Source organism: Periophthalmus magnuspinnatus, chromosome 12, assembly GCF_009829125.3.
Source record: "Periophthalmus magnuspinnatus isolate fPerMag1 chromosome 12, fPerMag1.2.pri, whole genome shotgun sequence".
Taxonomy (NCBI): domain Eukaryota; kingdom Metazoa; phylum Chordata; class Actinopteri; order Gobiiformes; family Gobiidae; genus Periophthalmus; species Periophthalmus magnuspinnatus.
The window spans coordinates 13,879,911-13,898,107 of record NC_047137.1 but is presented as its reverse complement, the minus strand read 5'-3'; the positions used below and the strand labels follow the sequence as shown (position 1 = coordinate 13,898,107).

General features: G+C 38.4%; 1 protein-coding gene across 4 annotated transcripts; it reads right to left on the bottom strand.

The window, feature by feature from the left end:
* Window positions 1–542: 542 nt before the first annotated feature.
* LOC117379358 (golgin subfamily B member 1-like) lies at window positions 543–14,299 on the bottom strand. Of its 4 annotated transcripts, XM_033976058.2 has the most exons (8): window positions 14,248–14,299; window positions 11,270–11,303; window positions 10,256–10,300; window positions 9,235–9,291; window positions 7,623–8,267; window positions 7,494–7,550; window positions 6,023–7,168; window positions 543–2,962 (listed from the first exon to the last, which is right to left on the bottom strand). In XM_033976058.2, exons 3-8 carry the CDS (start codon window positions 10,272–10,274, stop codon window positions 951–953), a joined length of 3,936 nt encoding a protein of 1,311 aa, XP_033831949.1. In that variant the 5' UTR covers window positions 10,275–10,300; window positions 11,270–11,303; window positions 14,248–14,299; the 3' UTR covers window positions 543–950. The 4 variants fall into 4 exon arrangements, with proteins under 4 accessions (XP_033831949.1, XP_055081680.1, XP_055081679.1 ...); XM_055225705.1 differs by lacking the exon at window positions 9,235–9,291; XM_055225704.1 differs by lacking the exon at window positions 14,248–14,299 and having other exon boundaries at window positions 10,256–10,289; window positions 11,254–11,290.
* Between the last annotated feature and the right edge of the window lie 3,898 nt (window positions 14,300–18,197).

Below are 18,197 nucleotides of genomic sequence, written 5' to 3'. Positions count from 1 at the left end.
CGGAACTACTCTGGAGTTGGGTTTCTTTTCGGTAGCATATTGGCGATAACTAATTCAATTGATCCAGATAATATTTTTAGAAGCGCGCGCCAAACACAAGTGAAGACATTGGTGCTAAATGACATCACATCTGTGTAATGGAAAACGTTTAATCTACTTGATTTTTGTTTTGTATATTATATCATTTAGCATGACATTTTTCTGTATATTACCGACACTGTATTTTTAATCCAAGTTTTAAGATACATTTATTCTATTAAATGAGCACAATGATATGTATAGATTCATATCATAAGGACATGTAGGAGTCATTCAGTCCATCATCTGCCAGAACAGACTTTCAACCACAAATCCAGTGCAAAATGGAAGACTACAGATTTTTCTTTGATTGTCCATTTGTTCTTTTTTATTTGATAATTTTGTATTCTTCATTTTTCACTGCTACATTTAGTAAGTCTTCTTTTTCAGTCAGTTGTTGACCTCATATGACCCAAAAACCCACCAGAACCCTTCCCATAAATGAAATGACAATGAGACTGGTTACTGTGCATTTAATCAATTTTATTTTAAAGTTGACATATCATGCATTATTTGTATCATGAGTCCAGTGATGGTTTATACACCACAAGATTATCTGTTATATATTTAAGTTGGGAAATTTGAAACTGAGTGATTTTTGAGGCTCAGAGGGAGCAAACAGGAACACTTAGTTAAAATTTGCAAATGAAGGTCAAGGTATGTTTTTGATAAGGCCACAACATTTAAAAGCTCAAAAAGTTATGCATAAAAATGTACCTCTAAAGTGAAAACTGTATGACACCACCAACTAGGCAATATTTACAATTCTTACTGGAATGACGAGCTTTAACAACACAATAACACAGAAAGTCAAGTGTGGCAAAAAATGAATAATAATAATGAATAAAAAGCACACAGTGTAATGAATCACATTATGAAATGGAGCACCGTTCTTCTTCAGGTAATATCTTCTTCTTTATGTCATTCATTTCCTGTTGGTGTTTCATCCTCAGCTGCTCTACTTCTTTTGCACTCTCTTTGCCTCCAGCTTTCTTGACTAACTCATCCATTTGCTGCTTCTGTTTCTTCTCCAACTCTATGATTTGTTTATTCTGCTTTTCCTCATGTTTTCTTAAGAGCGTCTGTGTAAGTGTATTCATTTCGTCCGCGTGCTTTTGCTTCACTTCTTCCATTCTTTCCTCCAGCTCTTGTTGTTGTTGTCTCAACATGTCACACTTTAGCTGTCTCAGTTGTTCTTCAGTATCCTGGGTATCCGTGTCCAAATCACTCATCTCTTGTAGGTGTTTTGTCTTCAGTTCCTTAATTTCTTCTTTCTCTTTTTGTTGAAACTTCTCAATGTCTTTCTTACATTTCATCAGTTCTTGTTCATGTTTTTTCCGGGCCTTCCTGATTTTCTTGCTGTTTTCCTTCTTCTCCTCTAAAACCACAATGGCCACATCAATCATCTCGTTCTTGTGTTTCTTGAGCTGTTCCTCCATGTCACTTTTCAGAGTCGTCTCTTTGTGTGAAGCGAGTTGTTGCAAACTTTTAAATTCATCTTGCCCTCGTTTAATTTCCTCTTTGAGATTTTTAACTTCCTGTAAGTGTTTGTCTATCAGAGCTGCAAAGTCTGTCTCCTTCTTGCGTTTAAAGTCGTTGAACTCTTCTGCCTTCTTGCGGGCTTCTTCCTCGTACGTCTTCCTCATCTCCTCCACTTCTTTGTCATGTCTCTCCTGTAACTCCTTCCTCTTCTTCTCCTCTTGTTCATGTCTGTTTTGGTCTTCTTCTTCTTTCTTAATCCTGTACGTTTCCAGTTTGTCCTTGTATTCCTGCTCTAGTTTCTCTAGTTTTGCGTGCTCATCCCGCCGTCTTAAATCATCCAGCCTGTCTCGGTTAACCCACCACTGTTTCCTGTCTTCCTCCCAAGCTCTCCGTTCTTTTTCCATTCTATCTCTGCTCTCTTGCAGTTTTTTGTCAAAGCTCTCTTTTGATTCTGTTTTAATTTTCACCTCTAACTCTTGAAGCTTCTGTTCATACTCCTGTCTCGTGGCTCTGTCTTGTTCTTTCCTCAGCCGCTCTTCTTCCTCTCTCTGCTTCTGCTCCTCTTCTCTCTGAGTACGCTCTTTTTTTATATTTGCTGTCAGTTCTTCGAGTTCATTGTCTCGTTCTTGAAGATCTTTTTTAATTTCATCCCTCTGTTCATCTATTCTCTGTTGGATGTCTTGCATTTCCTTTTTGTGTTTTTGCTCAATTTCTTCCATCTTTCTTTTCATCTCCTCTTCCTTTTCCTGTAGTAATCTCTGTGTCTCTTTCTGAATCGCTGCCTCAGCCTCCTGGAGCATTTCACTTGAGTAGCAGCTCCCTCTATTAGCTCTCACCACATCATCAATCTTCTTTATGAGTTCCTCAACTTGAGTGTTCTTTTCCCTATTATTAAACACATGACACCTGTTCCCACAGTCAGAGATCAACTTCTTACAGGAATCATCACACTTTTTTTGAATAAATTCTTCAAGGGAGAGCCCATCATCTTCTAAGTCATCTCCATGTGTGAACAGAACTATTGTGAACTTTTCTGCATCTTTGCCAAATCCTTTCTTGATCAAATTCAGAGTTTCTTTCTCCTCAGGTGTGAATCTTCCGATTTGCAGCACCAACAGAAAGATGTGTGGTCCTGGAGCCAGGAGACTGATGCATTTGAGCATTTCCTCATTGACCTCATGATGAGACATGGTGCTGTCGAACAGGCCGGGAGTGTCCACCACCTCCACACGACGACCCTCCACCTGCCCCTGTGCTTTCTGACACCGTTTGGTCACAGACGTTTGGCTTAAGTGAGATTTGAACTCTTTTCGTCCCAGGATGGCATTTGCAGAGGAGCTCTTTCCACTGCCCGTCTTTCCTATCAGCACAATCCTCAGACTCTCTGCACGCTGTGTGCCCCCTGCAAATGTGAATAGAGGTTAATAAAAAAACACAATATTCAGTAATGTAATCTGTATGGTTTTGACTCTCAAATAGATACAAAGTATAATTAATTTTTGCTTATTCTAGCTGAGAATGGAAACACTCGTCATGAGCAGATTACTGACAAAGTAATGTGCCTGACATAAAGAGACATCACTTGCCTTCAAAATAAAATCTTATACACAAATGTGTTCAGCAACATCAGGAAAATCGCATAAATCAAGCAGTAAACAGCAGTGTAGACAATTAAGTGGCATCGCAAATTTGTTTAGTGGGATCAAAAGTTGTTAAAAAATGTTACATAAGTTCCAGGTCCCAGCTCTTAATGAGGTACCCATTTTGAAAGTATAAAAATCCCTGTAACCTTTGCAAAAATGGTTGGATCTGGATGGACTCAATGTAGCATAATCTCATGTGAATTAAACTTGTATCTTTGAAAGTGGCTCTCTCTAGTGCCCTCTGCAAAGTTAAAATGGGATGGAAGAATTGAGTATGTCATAGACAAATTCAATTTCATACACAGACCCTTTGTCATTCTCAACTAAAAAGCCAATGAAAACGAGGCCCTATATACATCCATATTTGCATAGTCACGCCTCAAAAAAGTCAGTGGCAAGTGAAAAAACATTGCTTGTTGTAAGTGAAATTTGGTACATACATTGTTTATATGACCCTGAGCAAAAAGGTCTATGGAGACCACAGCCTAACTCTAACATGAGTGTGGCCATTTTTAATCAAAATATGCAGATGGCCAAAATCTAGCCCTCATACTTTAATGAACTTGTCCCGACGATTTTTATTTGAAGAACTTCAAAGTGAGACAGCAACATCAGGACATATGTGGGATCAAAAGTTGTTAAAAGAATTGGATCAGAGTGTGGTCATGATGAGCTCTTAACGAAGCTGCCATTTTGAAAGCATAAAAATTCCTATAACTTTTGCAGTCGTTGTTGGATTCAGAGAAACCCAGTGTAGCATCTGTGTATTTTGATGAGCTGGACAAAATTATATGTGGATTAAAATTATATTTTTAAAAATGGCTCTCCAAGCCCCTTGCAAAGCTATAATAGACCGTAAACATTTATCTCCAACATGACACTGGAAATACGGAATCACATGTCAAGCTAAGGTTCATATGCATCTCTCCCACTGTGGCGTGTAAGGGTTGCAAGGACCTTTTATCGCTGCTTGTAGTTTAAATCAACACATTAAAGTCATAAAATATTGACATGAAATACAAAAAAAGGATTTTGTGTTATATTCTTCACGGACAATCCACTGTGAAGCCAGACAGGTGAATTGTTATGTTCACTCTAACTTTCACCAGAATCTCAAAAACAGACTCCAAACTTAACCATAACCCTACAAAACAGGCATGTACCAATGCATGGATTGCCTCATTGGAACCTCCTCTGTGTTTCTCAATGGGAAAGCTGATCAAAGTTGACTAAGCATGTACAGCCACTAGTGTCCAGGTCTACAGTAAAAATAACTAACTTTTCTTGTCTTTACCATCAGGGCTGACTGACCACGGCAAAGGGGAGGAGTAAAATATTTAAGTATAAAAGTGACAGTCTTTCTGAATCTGGGCTTCTTCAAAAGATACATAACTGCTCCAGCAATACGTTGGGCTGGTGGTAATTGTTCAAATGCAAAATCAAACGCTGGTTCTTGGCCTCAAATGCCTGCGAGACTCTTTATCTGACCATGGAGTCACACAGGACAATGTCAATGTAGCCTTCAACTCTACTGTATGGAACCTTGGAGTCTTATTTGACCAAAAGCTCTCATTCACAGCACAGATAAACCAAGCCTGTAAAACAGCATTTTTCCACTTTTAAAAGTCACGGTGAAAAACGTATCCATGCATTTGGATTGGATCAAGGACAGATTACTGTAATTCCCTACAAGCCATGTGCTCTACAAACTATAAAAAGCAGGCTCTTAACAGGAACACATCGCCCCGGTGTTGGAGTCAGTTCACTGTATTTATAATTAAATTCAAAGTTCTCCTCCTGACATATAAAGCCATAAAGGGCACGGCCCCATCATATCTGCAAGATGCTACAGTACCATATTATCCAAACAGAGCACTCCACTCTTAAAATGCTGGACTACTGGTGGTTCCTAGAGTGTCTAAAAGCACAGTAGGAGGGAGAGCTTCACTTACCAAGCTCTTGTGTTATGGAATCAGCTCCCTGCCCATGCAAAAGAGGTCACCATTATCTCTACATTTAAGACCAGACTTAAAACGCTCCTCTTCGGCCAAGCGAGTCAGGAGCAGAAATAAAACCTGCAGTTTTAGTTAAGTTGCCTAGGGGTAGCTCTGCTGGAGAAAGTATGGTAACCTGAGCTCTTTACTCTATTTCCATCTACTTTCCCTGACAACAATATTCACTATTCAGTTCACCTGCAGCTCAGTCATTGCTATTCACATGTTGTCTCACTCCCCTCTGAGGAGTGTAACTGTTTCAGATGACTGGATCCTAGATGCCCTTCCTATGTCCTGATCCTGTTCCATGGACCCAGAATCTCCCTTCCCTCACATAGATAGATGACCCAGTACCTGGCTAGGATGACGCACACCTGTCCCTTAGTTGAGCGGACTCAGATCCTACAGATTTGAACTCTATCCGCAAATGGATGCACATTAGTCCTGGACACATCTGCAGCCTGCCTGTTCATGGGAGTGGATCTCTCCTTCACTGTGGTTCCCCTTGAGGTTTCTTTTTTTCCAGTGTTTTTTTTTTTTTTTCCTTGCCTAGAAGGAGGGTCTAAGGTCAGGGGATGTTCTCTTTTTGTTTTCTGTTGATTAATTTGCTTGTCTGTTATTGACCAATGTCTGTTTCAATACTGATTTCTGCTTTCTGTTGGTTAAATGAATTATCATGCTCAGCCCTAAGAGGCAGTTGCTGTTGTGATTTTGGGCTTTACAAAAATAAATTCAATTTAATTAAATTGAAATGCATGCTCTGTATGTATTTTGTATTGGACAGACTATATCATCTTATCTATATTTTTGATGAATAATACATACCAGAGACTGGTCTTGTTCCTGTTGAAGGGGAGTTGCTCTGTAGAGCTGTGATCTTCTCTATTTGTGTCTTCATAAACATTTGTTTGGTGTAACTTTGGGGCACATTCCTGTCCTTTGTTAAAGTTTGCACTTTATTTAAGATTTGGGGGACTTGCTGCTGGTCTTTAATGTTGAAGATGAGATATCCTCCACCACAGCTTTGGCACAGCTCCTTCAGGTCTTTGTTATGACTCACAAAGTCAATGTAATCTGGAGCTGAAGGATCTGACTCCACAGTGAACAGAACTATGGTGAAGGCATCTACACGAGGTCCCAGAGCGTTCTTAAGGATCTTAAACTCTGCCTTGTCTTCATCAGTGAGAGGGTTCAAAGGTAGAACCAGGACAAAGGCATGGACACCATCAGGATCACACAGAGTAATGCTGTTAAAGCACTGCTCCATCGCTGTCTGAGCAGAACTACCACAGAGAGACGGCATCTCCACTATGGACAGACACAGTCCAGGCAGCTCTCCCTGACGTTTGATGCATTCAGATGAGCTCTTCTCTCCAGATGTTTTCTGTCCTAAAATCACATCTGCTACAGAAGTCTTCCCTGCACCTTTTCTCCCACAAAGAACTAAATTTAGGGATATTTTTAAGTCGTCACTAACAGTAACAAAGGCTCCTTGGTTAGTTTGAACCATGTTCTCAATTTTACTCATTAAATCACTGTGGTTTTCTTCTGGCATTTGATAGAATCTTGCTTCACAATCTGTAAGAAGTTTGCTAACAGTGGCTGTCTTCTGCTCAAGATGTGTAAAGATGAGAATGGAGTGTTTAAAAGCATTTGGACCCAACATTGTCAGGATGAACTTGAGTGTTTGTCTGTTGTCTTCAGTGAAGTCTGAGGGCTTCACCAGCAGCAGTAGAACGTTTGGTCCTGGACGACACTCAGACACACATGACTTTATTTCTCGTCTCACTTGTTCCACAGACAAACTGAAGAGGTCTGCAGTTTTCACTACAGTGAGTCGCTTTCCTCTCCATTCCCCATTCTCCACTTTTGGGTTGCTGATCCAATGTGACTTGACTCCACTGATAAATTTACTTAAAACTTTCTTTTTGCCATCACTTTTTCCAAGCAGGAGAATACGAAGTTCCAAATCTGTGGGAGAAAAACATTTTAATGCTCCTGGTGACTAATTACAGTGATGTACATTATTATAGCTGTTGACTTTGTGTGGATATGTATTTTCTAACAACATTCATGAGTTGAGGTTTGGAGCTGTGTGTCCAACATGAGAGTAGGTAAACTCCATGTGAGTATGACAGGAGAGGGGTTGTGCTTCTTATGTGTGATTAGGGATAACATTGCATTAGAGTAAAATGTAATTGAGATCCTTGGTAACAATGAAAAAATGCAATTATTACATATTAAAATTTGTTAATTTTATAGACCATTAATAATAAATAATATTTTTGTGTCTTACTAGTATCATGGCTTGTTTCTGTGACTTTACTTTTTGTTGGGTCTCGTCCTGTCAGTCCTAAAAGGAAAGAACATTTAAAACATTCATATTGAACAGAAAACTATGACTGAGTCTAGTTTCTTCACGTACCAGCCTGAACCTCTGCCATAATTCTGCCTTTTGCCTCTTGTTCCGTGGTGTGAAAAGGAGCAGAGGAAGCTTCAAATACTTCATAGATCAAATTATAGCCCTTATTGTCTTTGACAATCTGGCCCAGTCGTGAAAACAGCTCTTCAAGTTTAAAGTTCTTCACTTCTTCTTCCTCATCAGTTAAGTTCTTTATCCACATATACCTGTATCTGCATTTCTTGATCATTTTTCCTAAGGGTGACTTATTTGTGTACATGCTCCTTTCTTCTCTGTCTGTGGAGATGAGCACCATCGAATGTTCAAACGAGTTTTCACTGAACGTCTCTAGCACTTTCTGGAGCCTCTCCTGCTGCTGTGAGGTGAAGTCTTCAGGCTGAAGGACCAGCAGGAGCACATGGGGCCCAGGGTCTGAGGCATCTGCAAACTCTTGTATGTTTTGTTTCAGCTCCTCTTCAGTGAAGTCGTGGTGGAGAAGGTCTGGTGTGTTGATGACTGTTATGGTTTTGTCCTTCAGTCGTGCACTGCTTTTTGTCGATGACAGTGACTCTGTGTTAATGTTGAATATGTCCTCACTGAGTAAAAGGTTCCCCACTGAGCATCTCTGTCTCCAGCAGTTCCCCAGAAGAACCACCCTCAGCTCAGACACTGAAAAGAACAAAGTCTTTCATTAAAGGGAAAATATAATTGATACTGGAGAAAGACCAATATATAAAATGGCCAATATATCAGGACAACATTTGCACTTTTAAACATATCGGCTTAAATCTCAAACATGAGCCAATATGTTGGTTTGGCTGCCCACCTGACTAAAGAAAAAACATTCAGCTTTATTTGAAAACTGTAAAACAAAGAGGGCACAACTCTTATGGGTTTGCAGAGAAATAGGGTTGTGGACTAAAATATGAGCACTAAAATCTATATCAGCAACAACCACGAAAAAAAAAAAAAAAAACATAGCAGTTGTTCTGTTACTGATTTTTTGATTGTTTATTTAAATGGGGACAGACACAACAAAAACAGATTAACAGTTCAGTAATGCAGGTATCACAGTGTTTATAATGTCGGCTAATTTGCAACACCAGTCCCCAGAAGGGCTTTAAAAAATATTCAGATTTCACTAAAAAGCAGTGGGATTATTTGTAGAAAAACCATTAAATACAGTGAATTTGACAATGAAATATCGAAACATTATACACTTACATACTCATACACTGCCCTTACCCTCCCCACTCCCCACTCTCTTTCACACACACAGTTCACACACACAGTTCACACACACAGTTCACACACACAGTTCACACACACAGTTCACACACACAGTTCACACACACAGTTCACACATGGTGACATCACTTCTGTTGCAGAGGCCAGGACTTTAACACTGATACTGGGTCAGCGTTTTCAATTTATTATATGTGTTAGTAAAGGTTAGATATTGTGTGTCTGTGGTAGTATTTTGGACAGTGTATTTGAGTTAATTTGTGAAGTTAAAGTTCTTCTATCTTATCTTATTTAAAGACACAGAAGTAATGGTAAATTGACCTTTATATTTTCACTTTTGTATTTAGTAAATAAACTCCCAGATAAAGATCAATGAAATAATATCACTCACTGTGTGGTGGAAGAAAATCCATACTCCAGCTGCGAGTCAAGGGTGAAGCTCCTGAAACTGAAGCACAGACTGTTGATATTATTGTTCCCATTGACTGAGACTGAATCTGTGGTCGGTGTTTTCTGTTTTTCTAAGCTTTCTTAAAATACTTTTTATCAACAGAAATGTAGTGAAGTTAGTAGAGAAAACATAAACAAATACCAAGGTTCTGTTCACGTTCTGTGTCTATGAAACTCTGAAAGTGACAATGGAATAGAATAAAAATCATTTCAGAGAAAACATTGAACTTTATACCAGTTTTGGTTTCACACTTCTGAACCTGTCCTCCACTTAAATTTTAACAGTTTATGTGCAGTTTATAATGTTGTGATTTCATGAGATGAACACCATGATGTGAACACAATATATTGTTAAAATAAGTAAGAACTCACTTTGTTACTGTTGTGGATTATACAGATAAGGGCCTGGTTTAATCTTTTATTGTTTATCTGTTAATTTATTACATATTATGGACTTTGGTTTCTATTTGTCTCTTTTATGGGTGTAGATCAGATACATGTGATCAGGTTACCATGGTGTTTATATTAAATTTTAACTTTTAAACTAAAGCTTTTGTGACGTGGTTAAAAGTCCTTCCTTCAGGCCTGGAAGCTTGAGTTCCTCAGAGTTTTAATTTGTGCAGAATAGAATATAAATTCACTGATAGTTTAGTTTGATGAATGTTCTTATATTTAGATGCAATTACATATAATCAAATTAAGATTCTGTGCAGAGTTTTCATGTTTCTCTGTGTCTGAATTTCCCTCACCTTATGATAGTTCTCTTCATAATAACTTTAGTGGTTCATTGGGCTACTTAATGTTATAAGAGAAACTTAATTAAATCTACAATCAGTATCGCCTTTAGGTGAAGAGTGCCAATGGGTTTTATAACTTGTAATACTCACCACATATTTTATTGCCCATTCATATATTACCCATCAGTTCCAAAGTCACAATGATAATCTGATAAATGCACTCACCTTTTATTGATGCTGCCATGATGTTACATTCAATCTGTTTCAAACCTAGAAAGAAACAGTGTCGTTTCAGACATCTTAATCTTGTACAATTTAAAAGTAAAAGATGAATATAGACAACCCTGCATTAGATTTCAAACATTAAAACACATATTGACTTTTTTTTTTTTTTTTTTACTTTAATCCTATTTATGGCTCCAAATCAAAACATTGTCTGGGTGAACTTGTATTATTCTAGTTTAATCTTGACCAGAGGTGCTTTTTTTTTCAAGGGACACATCTCAAAACACATTCAAAGTGGAGGGCCACAGACCGGTGATCAATGCAGTGCGGTGCTTTATACATAACTTTGACAGAGCCGCTGTGGGTTAATAAGGCTTGAAACACATTCATTTTAGGTCTGCATCACACTGAAATGTGATGTTTGAGATTATAGTGGTAGAAATAGTTTAATTTGCTGTTAAAAGTGCTGCTTATGATCAAAGAGGCCTGAGGACTAATAAAAACTGGTCAGAGGGCTGCATTTGGCCCCCGGGCCATAGTTTGGACACCCCTGATCTAGACGAGCTCACTGTGTTTGATTCTCGGTGATTCACACCGGGGCATCAGTTGTGTGGAGTTTTTGTGCAAAGTGATGGACGCGCGTCCAGGCCGCTCTACATCGTTCACAAAGACACAGAGAAAACAAAACCAAAGACACTCACAGACCGCAGCAGACGCACTGGACGCGCGGCAAGTCTTTTCTCAGCATTTGTCCTCAGACGTCCTTGTGATTCAAACATCACAATATTTTTTTTTTAACTTGTTAAATTGCCAGAGCCTAATTGTTATAGCAACAGTCCTATTTTTCATAATTCTTGAGCCTTTGAATCAGAATCAGAGACTTTTATTGCCATTGTCTGTGAACACAGTTCACAAACTAGAAACTTACTGCGGTGATAATGTGCAACATAAAAACACACTGAATAAATACAAATAAAAATACAAATAATTGGACAGACACAATGTGATACTCACTGACAGAATGTTGTCCTCACTCCTCCGTCTCATCCTGGAGTGAAAGTGAGACGTGAGAAGCTCCTGTACTTTGATCAGATTGTACATTATAGGCGGAGCAAAGGTTTTAAACTGTCTGGTTGTTGTTGATTATGATTTTATTACATTCAGTGAAAAGATTTCAGATTTTGATAAGAGCTCGCGTTTAATGAGCACAGCTGCAATCATGATTTTTTGTACAACAAAGAAATATTTTTAAACATAACATTAAGGCTCTGTTGAATTCAGTGGAAGTATGTGCACACAACGTCTGAGATCTGGACATTACCTGTTACCTGCAGCATGACTGTGCTTAGAATGTAACTGTCCAGTGCTTAAGTCTGGAGCACTGGTGTTCAGCTTTTAGACGTGTTCATGAAGAGGGAGGTCCTATATTACACAAATTGGATCCATATGAGCTTTACACCATGTTATAATGTTGTTACCTCATCAAAAATAAACCTGGAGTTGTGTTTCTTTCACACATCTTTGAGTAACTATTATTAGTCTGTCTACATTTACAAAGCTCAAAATGCAGGAGAATTCAGGAGACAGATGAGTCTCAAATCAACGTCCTCTGTTGAAGATTCTTCCTGTGATCAACAAGAACCAGCCAACAACAAGTGATGATCCTGACTCTGAATGACCCCATCTACATGTGACAACAGTAGGCTCTGTTATGTTTACTGATTGTAATTATACATCTGAGTCCTGCCACATTCAAAAATACTCTCATGACACAACAATAGTGGCTTGCATCAAAAATGGACAAGAAGAGGAATAAAGGAGTCTTGTAGAAAACTTTTATAGATGGAGCCAAGAAAACAGTCTCATTCTAAACACCTCCAAAATGAAAGAGATGGTCATTGACTTTAGGCATGACCCATTTCAAACGGTGATCATCAGTGGGGAAGATATTGAAATAGTGTTCACCTTTAAATACCTGGGGGCATCTGGACAACAAGCTGGACAAGATGCACTTTACAGGAAAGACCAAACCCAGCTATATTTTCTAAGAAAGCTAAGGTCTTTTAATGTAAACAACAAACTGCTGCAGATGTTATGGTTAACTCTGTTTTTTATGCTGCAGTCTGTTGGGGGGGCAGTCTCAGAAAAAGATCTTAGGAGACTAGAAAAACAAATAGAGAGGGCTGGTTCAACTATAGGATGTAGTTTAGAGACTCTGGTTGAGGTTGTGGAGTAATGGACACTCAGCTGAACAACATGGACCATGCCCTGAGTTCAGCTTTTGAACAACAGAGAGCAGACAGTTTGAGTCTGAGATCAGTGAGCCGCAGGACAGAACATCACAAGAGCTCCTTCTTCCTGACTGCCATAAGACTGTAGGGTAAGGAGGTTTAAGGCAGTTGAAGATTTGAAGAGACCTACAATCTGAATTTCCCCTTGGACATAAATAAAGTGTTTTTGATTTGATTTCTTTACATTGACAAATAAAGAAATGGAGCTGCTCATGTTCTGCACTTTTCTTTTGGGATTAGTGTAGTGATTATGTTATGTTCTAGCTACGTCTAATAGCTATTTACAGTAAATAAAACCAAAATAACATAAAAGATCAATTCAATTCAATTCATTTTATTATTGTAACGCCCAAAATCACAACAGTTGTCTCGAAGGGCGTTCATGTTTTGGTTGATGGGGGAAACCGGAGTACCCGGAGGAAACCCATCCAGACACGGGGAGAAACATGAAAAACTCCACACAGAAAGGCCTGGGCGACCTGGGGATCGAACCAACCTTCTTGCTGTGAGGCAAAAGTAAATTAATAAAACAATAATACAGAATAATAAGCAGCGTAGTTGAAGCAGAATACTTTAAGTTGAGTAACTAACATGGTCTAAGCTCAGACACTGATTCAGTTCTCTTCATTTAATCACCTGCAGGGCCGGCCCTAGCCTTTAGGGGGCCCTAAGCTGAAATTGCCCTCAGGGGCCCTCCTTCAGTGCCGAATATTCATATTTGACAATATTAAGATATCATCACAACCACTTATAAAAACACTGAAAATGATGTACTTAAGCAAGGGTACACTTACTTTAAAAGCATATCACTCACCAAGTACAAAGTAGTGATCCAAGTTAAGAGTTGCATAAGAGAAACGGTTTGGACATAACATCAGATTTATAATCATCAGATAATTTTGACGGACTGGACATTAAATAAGAGGATTTTAGGAGCACATTATTTTTATGTTTATTGTCAGGCTTTGGATGCCCTGATTTCACATAAATGTGCATATTAATGAGTAGGATGCACAGATACTGATACCAGTATCGGGTGCCAGTACTCGTCAATGGGCTCTTGATATCAAGAGCCGATACCAAGCACAGCTGTAGCTGTGCTGCCTCTTGTTTGACTCACAGCTCATCTCTCAGAGCAGTGCTCAGCACAAAGCTACACATTAAACACAGCTGTGATCATATGTGACTGTCACATGAAATATAAATATTTAGGACTTCCTCGGTCAAAGAGGAAGTGATACATATTAAAGCCAGATGCTTATCTAAATAAATTAGATTTGAATTCTACCTAACTACAATGATTTCAGTAGTTAAGATAAGTATTCTAAGATGGAAAAAGTGGCTATACTATCAAAATCCTATGAAATGAATTAGATTTACTACTATAATCAAACACCAGTAAAAATAATGTCTGGTATCAGTATCTTTATTCAGTATTGGCGAGTACTCAAAATGAAGTACTCGTACACGTTTTTGCAGTGGTATCGGTGCGTCCCTATATGAGCATTCACAGTGCATTCAGGAGTCGTTCACAGGTCGTTCTTTCGTTCATCAGATGTAACCTTTTCTGTTTCTGACATAATCACCATTGTTAACGTGACACAGAAGCAGTGACACTTTAACTTCACTCACATCATCTGATGTTTAGAGACAAAAGGATCAGACACAATCAAAAAGAGCCAGTTTAATGAACAGACTAACCTGTTGCCCTCTGCCTCTGTCTGTCTGCACAGTTATTTATCTGCAGGTCCACAGATCTAAAATGGGGACATATTTCAAGTCTTCTCTGAAAAGTCTCTTTCTCCAAAACGATCTTCCTCTGGACTCTTCATGTATTGTTTTGTACTTTAGATAAACTTAACTTCACTAACTAAAACACTAATTCAAATGCCCCTCTGCTGCCCCAGTGCTCCCAGAGTGCACCTGGAGAGGAGGGGTCCTTCACACAGGTGTAAACAGTAACTGTCCACATCACTGCCCATCACTGCCCGGCAGCACATATCTAACTACTGGAAATAAAACACATATAATCACTTAAGAGGGATATACAGACGAATATAAACACTCGAGTGACATGTAGGTTATGACATGTATTGTGTGCGTGTGATTCAAAATGCGCGCAGAGGATTAGCGCTCTATCAGCGGCAAAGCGCGGAGTTTACAGCACGTGTCAATCATGTTTATGTTGAAAACTACACTAAAATCCCACATGTTTAGTTACCAGACCTGAACCAGGACCAAAGCGACACCAGACCAGCGCCTCCAACAGCCCCATTAGGCTCATCATGAGCAGAAAGAAGCAGCAGATCACACAGAACAACCACAGGGAAAAACAGGTTCAAAAGGTCAAATAACTTTACAATCCTATATTTGAATGTAGAGATTAGAAAAATAATACAATAGGTTAATACTGAGCATTTTTATGTGATTTTGGTTTTTATTTTGACATTTTCAAATAGCCCAATTTAGTATCAGATACATAGAAAAATCATATCCAAGTCAAACCAGCACAATACTGAGTAAATACTACAGTATATTTAAAGTGAAAAGGTAAAATAAAAAGCTATTTGAAAAATAAATAAATAAATAAATAAATAAAATAATAAATAAAAAAAAACCTCATTGTATTGTGTTTGTTTTTTTGGTTTTTTTCGTTTGTTTGTATAAATGCGATACGATAAATTACGACTAAAAATGTTAATCGCTGCGCGGCTCTAATTCCATTATATTCTGTGTTTGCAACTTACTGTTATTCACCGATATTAACTTTAGCATTAATACATCGGAGCAGAAACACAGAGCCTGACCTCAGCCAGACCAGAACTTCATTCTAAAAGATCCATGGACCAGACCAACCTCCTGAAAACACAACTGCAGGTGTCGCCCCCTAGCGGTTTGACTCGTAAATGTCTTCAGTGGCTCTATCGACACCTGCAGTCGTGTTTAGGCTTTAAAAGAGTCAATAAACGTATCCAATATTCATTTTATTCATTTCATGTATTATGTAAATCCAATCTGTTTTTGATAAATGCTCTATTTGATCAGTGGATAAATTACTAATTTGCAATGCAGTATAAAAAGTTATTTAATTGTTATCGGCTAAATACTGATGTCCACCCCAAGTCTGCTCGTCTATGCATAAAAGTCAGTGCATCCTACTGCTGACAAAAAGTCAAGTTTTCACCGAAGATACTAAAAAGTGAAAATGTAAGTGACAATCATGCGTCGTTTCTTTTGTTTACCACAAGGAGGCGCCAAACATTCAGCTATTCACGGCCAAAGCGCGTCATTAACATAGGACAGTCTAAATGTCCATAGAAACCATGGATCTATTAAAGTTAGAAACACACTAATAATGCTCGTGGATAATGTTTTATGGGCTAATAACTTTTGGAGATTATTTGTTGAACGGCAGAAACAGCTGCAGGAAAAGCTCAGACGTAGCAAAGTCCAGCCAGGTGCAGTGATGGAGGAGCTTTGGTTATTTGTCCAGGTCTGATGAAGAGAGAGGAGGAGAAGAGGAGACAGGAGAGGATACATCTTCAATACAGTGATACAAGTTGGTGCAGAGGTGGTTCAGTCCAGGGTAATGGGATATGCACACGAAGAAAAGGAGGGAAAACAGAAATACAGGATATGAATTATTAAATAAAAATAAGGTTTAAAGTGAAAATATTATGCAAATATTTATCAATGTTATAATGTTGTTACCTTATCAAAAATATACCTGGAGTTGTGTTTTGTTTCATTCGCAAATATTTGACAGACCAATCCTGCATATTTAGACTGAGTTCTTCACTCAAACTGAAAACACTCTGTTCCACCTTGTGATGTCATCAAATGGTAATTCAGGAAGTGCTCCACTGTGTTTTAAACTTCATACACCTTCACTAGAATCATTAGAATTATTTTCAAACTTTGAAGCTACAGCTATTGTTTTAGCCTCATTGAAACTGCTTCGCTCCTCTGCGCACTAGAGGATTTTGGAGATTTTCTGAGGTAATCTTAACAGAACAAAAGGCAACACCATACGGTTATTTGAGTGTACTGTGCAGTAAATCAGTTCAAATGAGGTTAAAACTGACACTCAATGACATCAAGAGGTGGAAATGAGTCTTTTGAGTTTTGGAGATGTAGACACACAAATAAAAAAAAGGTCATTCACTCATGTGTGAATGAAACAAAACACAACTCCAGGTCTGTTTTTGAGGAGGAAACAACATTATCACAGTTAAAAGTTCACAAATCAATTCTGCATGTACTTTTAATTATGTGCAAGATGTGAATGTCTGTTATTGCTAACTCTTAAACAATGTTAAAATATATATGCTGAAATTTTAAAGATGTACTGTGTAATGTTTCTGGTAGGGGGTCCACTGACTGTTTGTCTCCATGAAGATGTTTTTGCCTTGACAGGAAGGTTCCACAGTATAGCATTGAACTTAACTATTCTGCATTTTATTTAATTGCACATTGTATTGCTGAAAAACACACTCAAAAGCAAATCAAACATTTTTACTGTTAGCGAGATCGCCTCTCCACAGATCTGACCTGTATCTTTGCCTGGTTTCACCTCCTACTTGTCTCCATGGAGAAAGATAACTAATACCAAATAGTGAAAGATTATAGGCAAAGCAATAACATCTCCATGGAGACAAGCATGGATGTTATTGCTTTGTAGGTAATGTTCCACAGTATGGCATTATTCCTTGTTTTTATTGCTCAAATATAAATTCAAACACACATTCTTACCGTGACTCCACAGATCAAATCAGAACTGTTCCGCACATTACCGCAGTAGTGCATCTTTACCGTTAGGGGGCGCACTTTACCAGCTTTTGGTTCAGGCCCAACCACAAAAAATGAAATTAAAACTATTACTTTATGTATCTCTTCATCTCATATTCAGGTGATAGTTTTGACACAGATGACCGGACAAAGGCAGACTGCAGTTTTGTGAATGACTCGAGTGTGTATTTACTCCTCTGTGATGTGTCAAACTTACCTCAGAAAGACCTGCTCGCTCCCCCTCCATCTAAAAGGCAGTGGAACAGAGCAGGAGCAGCGATGCTAACAGCCATTAGCACATTAGCCACTAGCTCTTCTTCATCAGGTTATACGGCAGCTTGAGTCCTGCGTGTTGTACTGCTGCCCCCTACTGGTGTCAGAGGCAATTACATCCCACCAGCTGTGCGCTCATATCCATAACGAGGTTGTTTTAAGTACAAAAACACATTTAACACTCAAGATTTGGCGAAATGCTTATTAACATAGCAGTTTATAAAAATTCAGAAACCATTTTAAATATAATTATAGATATTGTGTTCATTAGTTACAACAGAGCTGTTTAGCCCTCAAGGTTTTAAACTGTTCATATTAATTTTTATTTGAGAAATGTACTTCTGGAATCAGGAGTGGTCCTGCTTGTTTCCATGTAAATGTTGTTCCCTTGGATATAATCTTCCACAGTATGAAATAAAACTTAATGAAGAATGTTCCAAAGTATGGTTTTAACTTAAATATTTCATGAAATCATGCAGGTGACATGTATACTGTACCTATAAATGTGGTATACAACGCTTATTAGTTGAGTTATCTAAAACAGGACAAATGACTCAAATCACACCTCTGTGTGGAAAACGTTTCATCTG

Bases quoted from the DNA above. Each gene is read 5' to 3' on its own strand.
- LOC117379358 (XM_033976058.2), bottom strand. The intron at 8,268-9,234 runs GTGAGTGATATT...TGTTCTTTTCAG, and splicing joins GGATTTTCTTCCACCACACA to TGTCTGAGCTGAGGGTGGTT. The intron at 2,963-6,022 runs GTATGTATTATT...TCACATTTGCAG, and splicing joins AGGAACAAGACCAGTCTCTG to GGGGCACACAGCGTGCAGAG.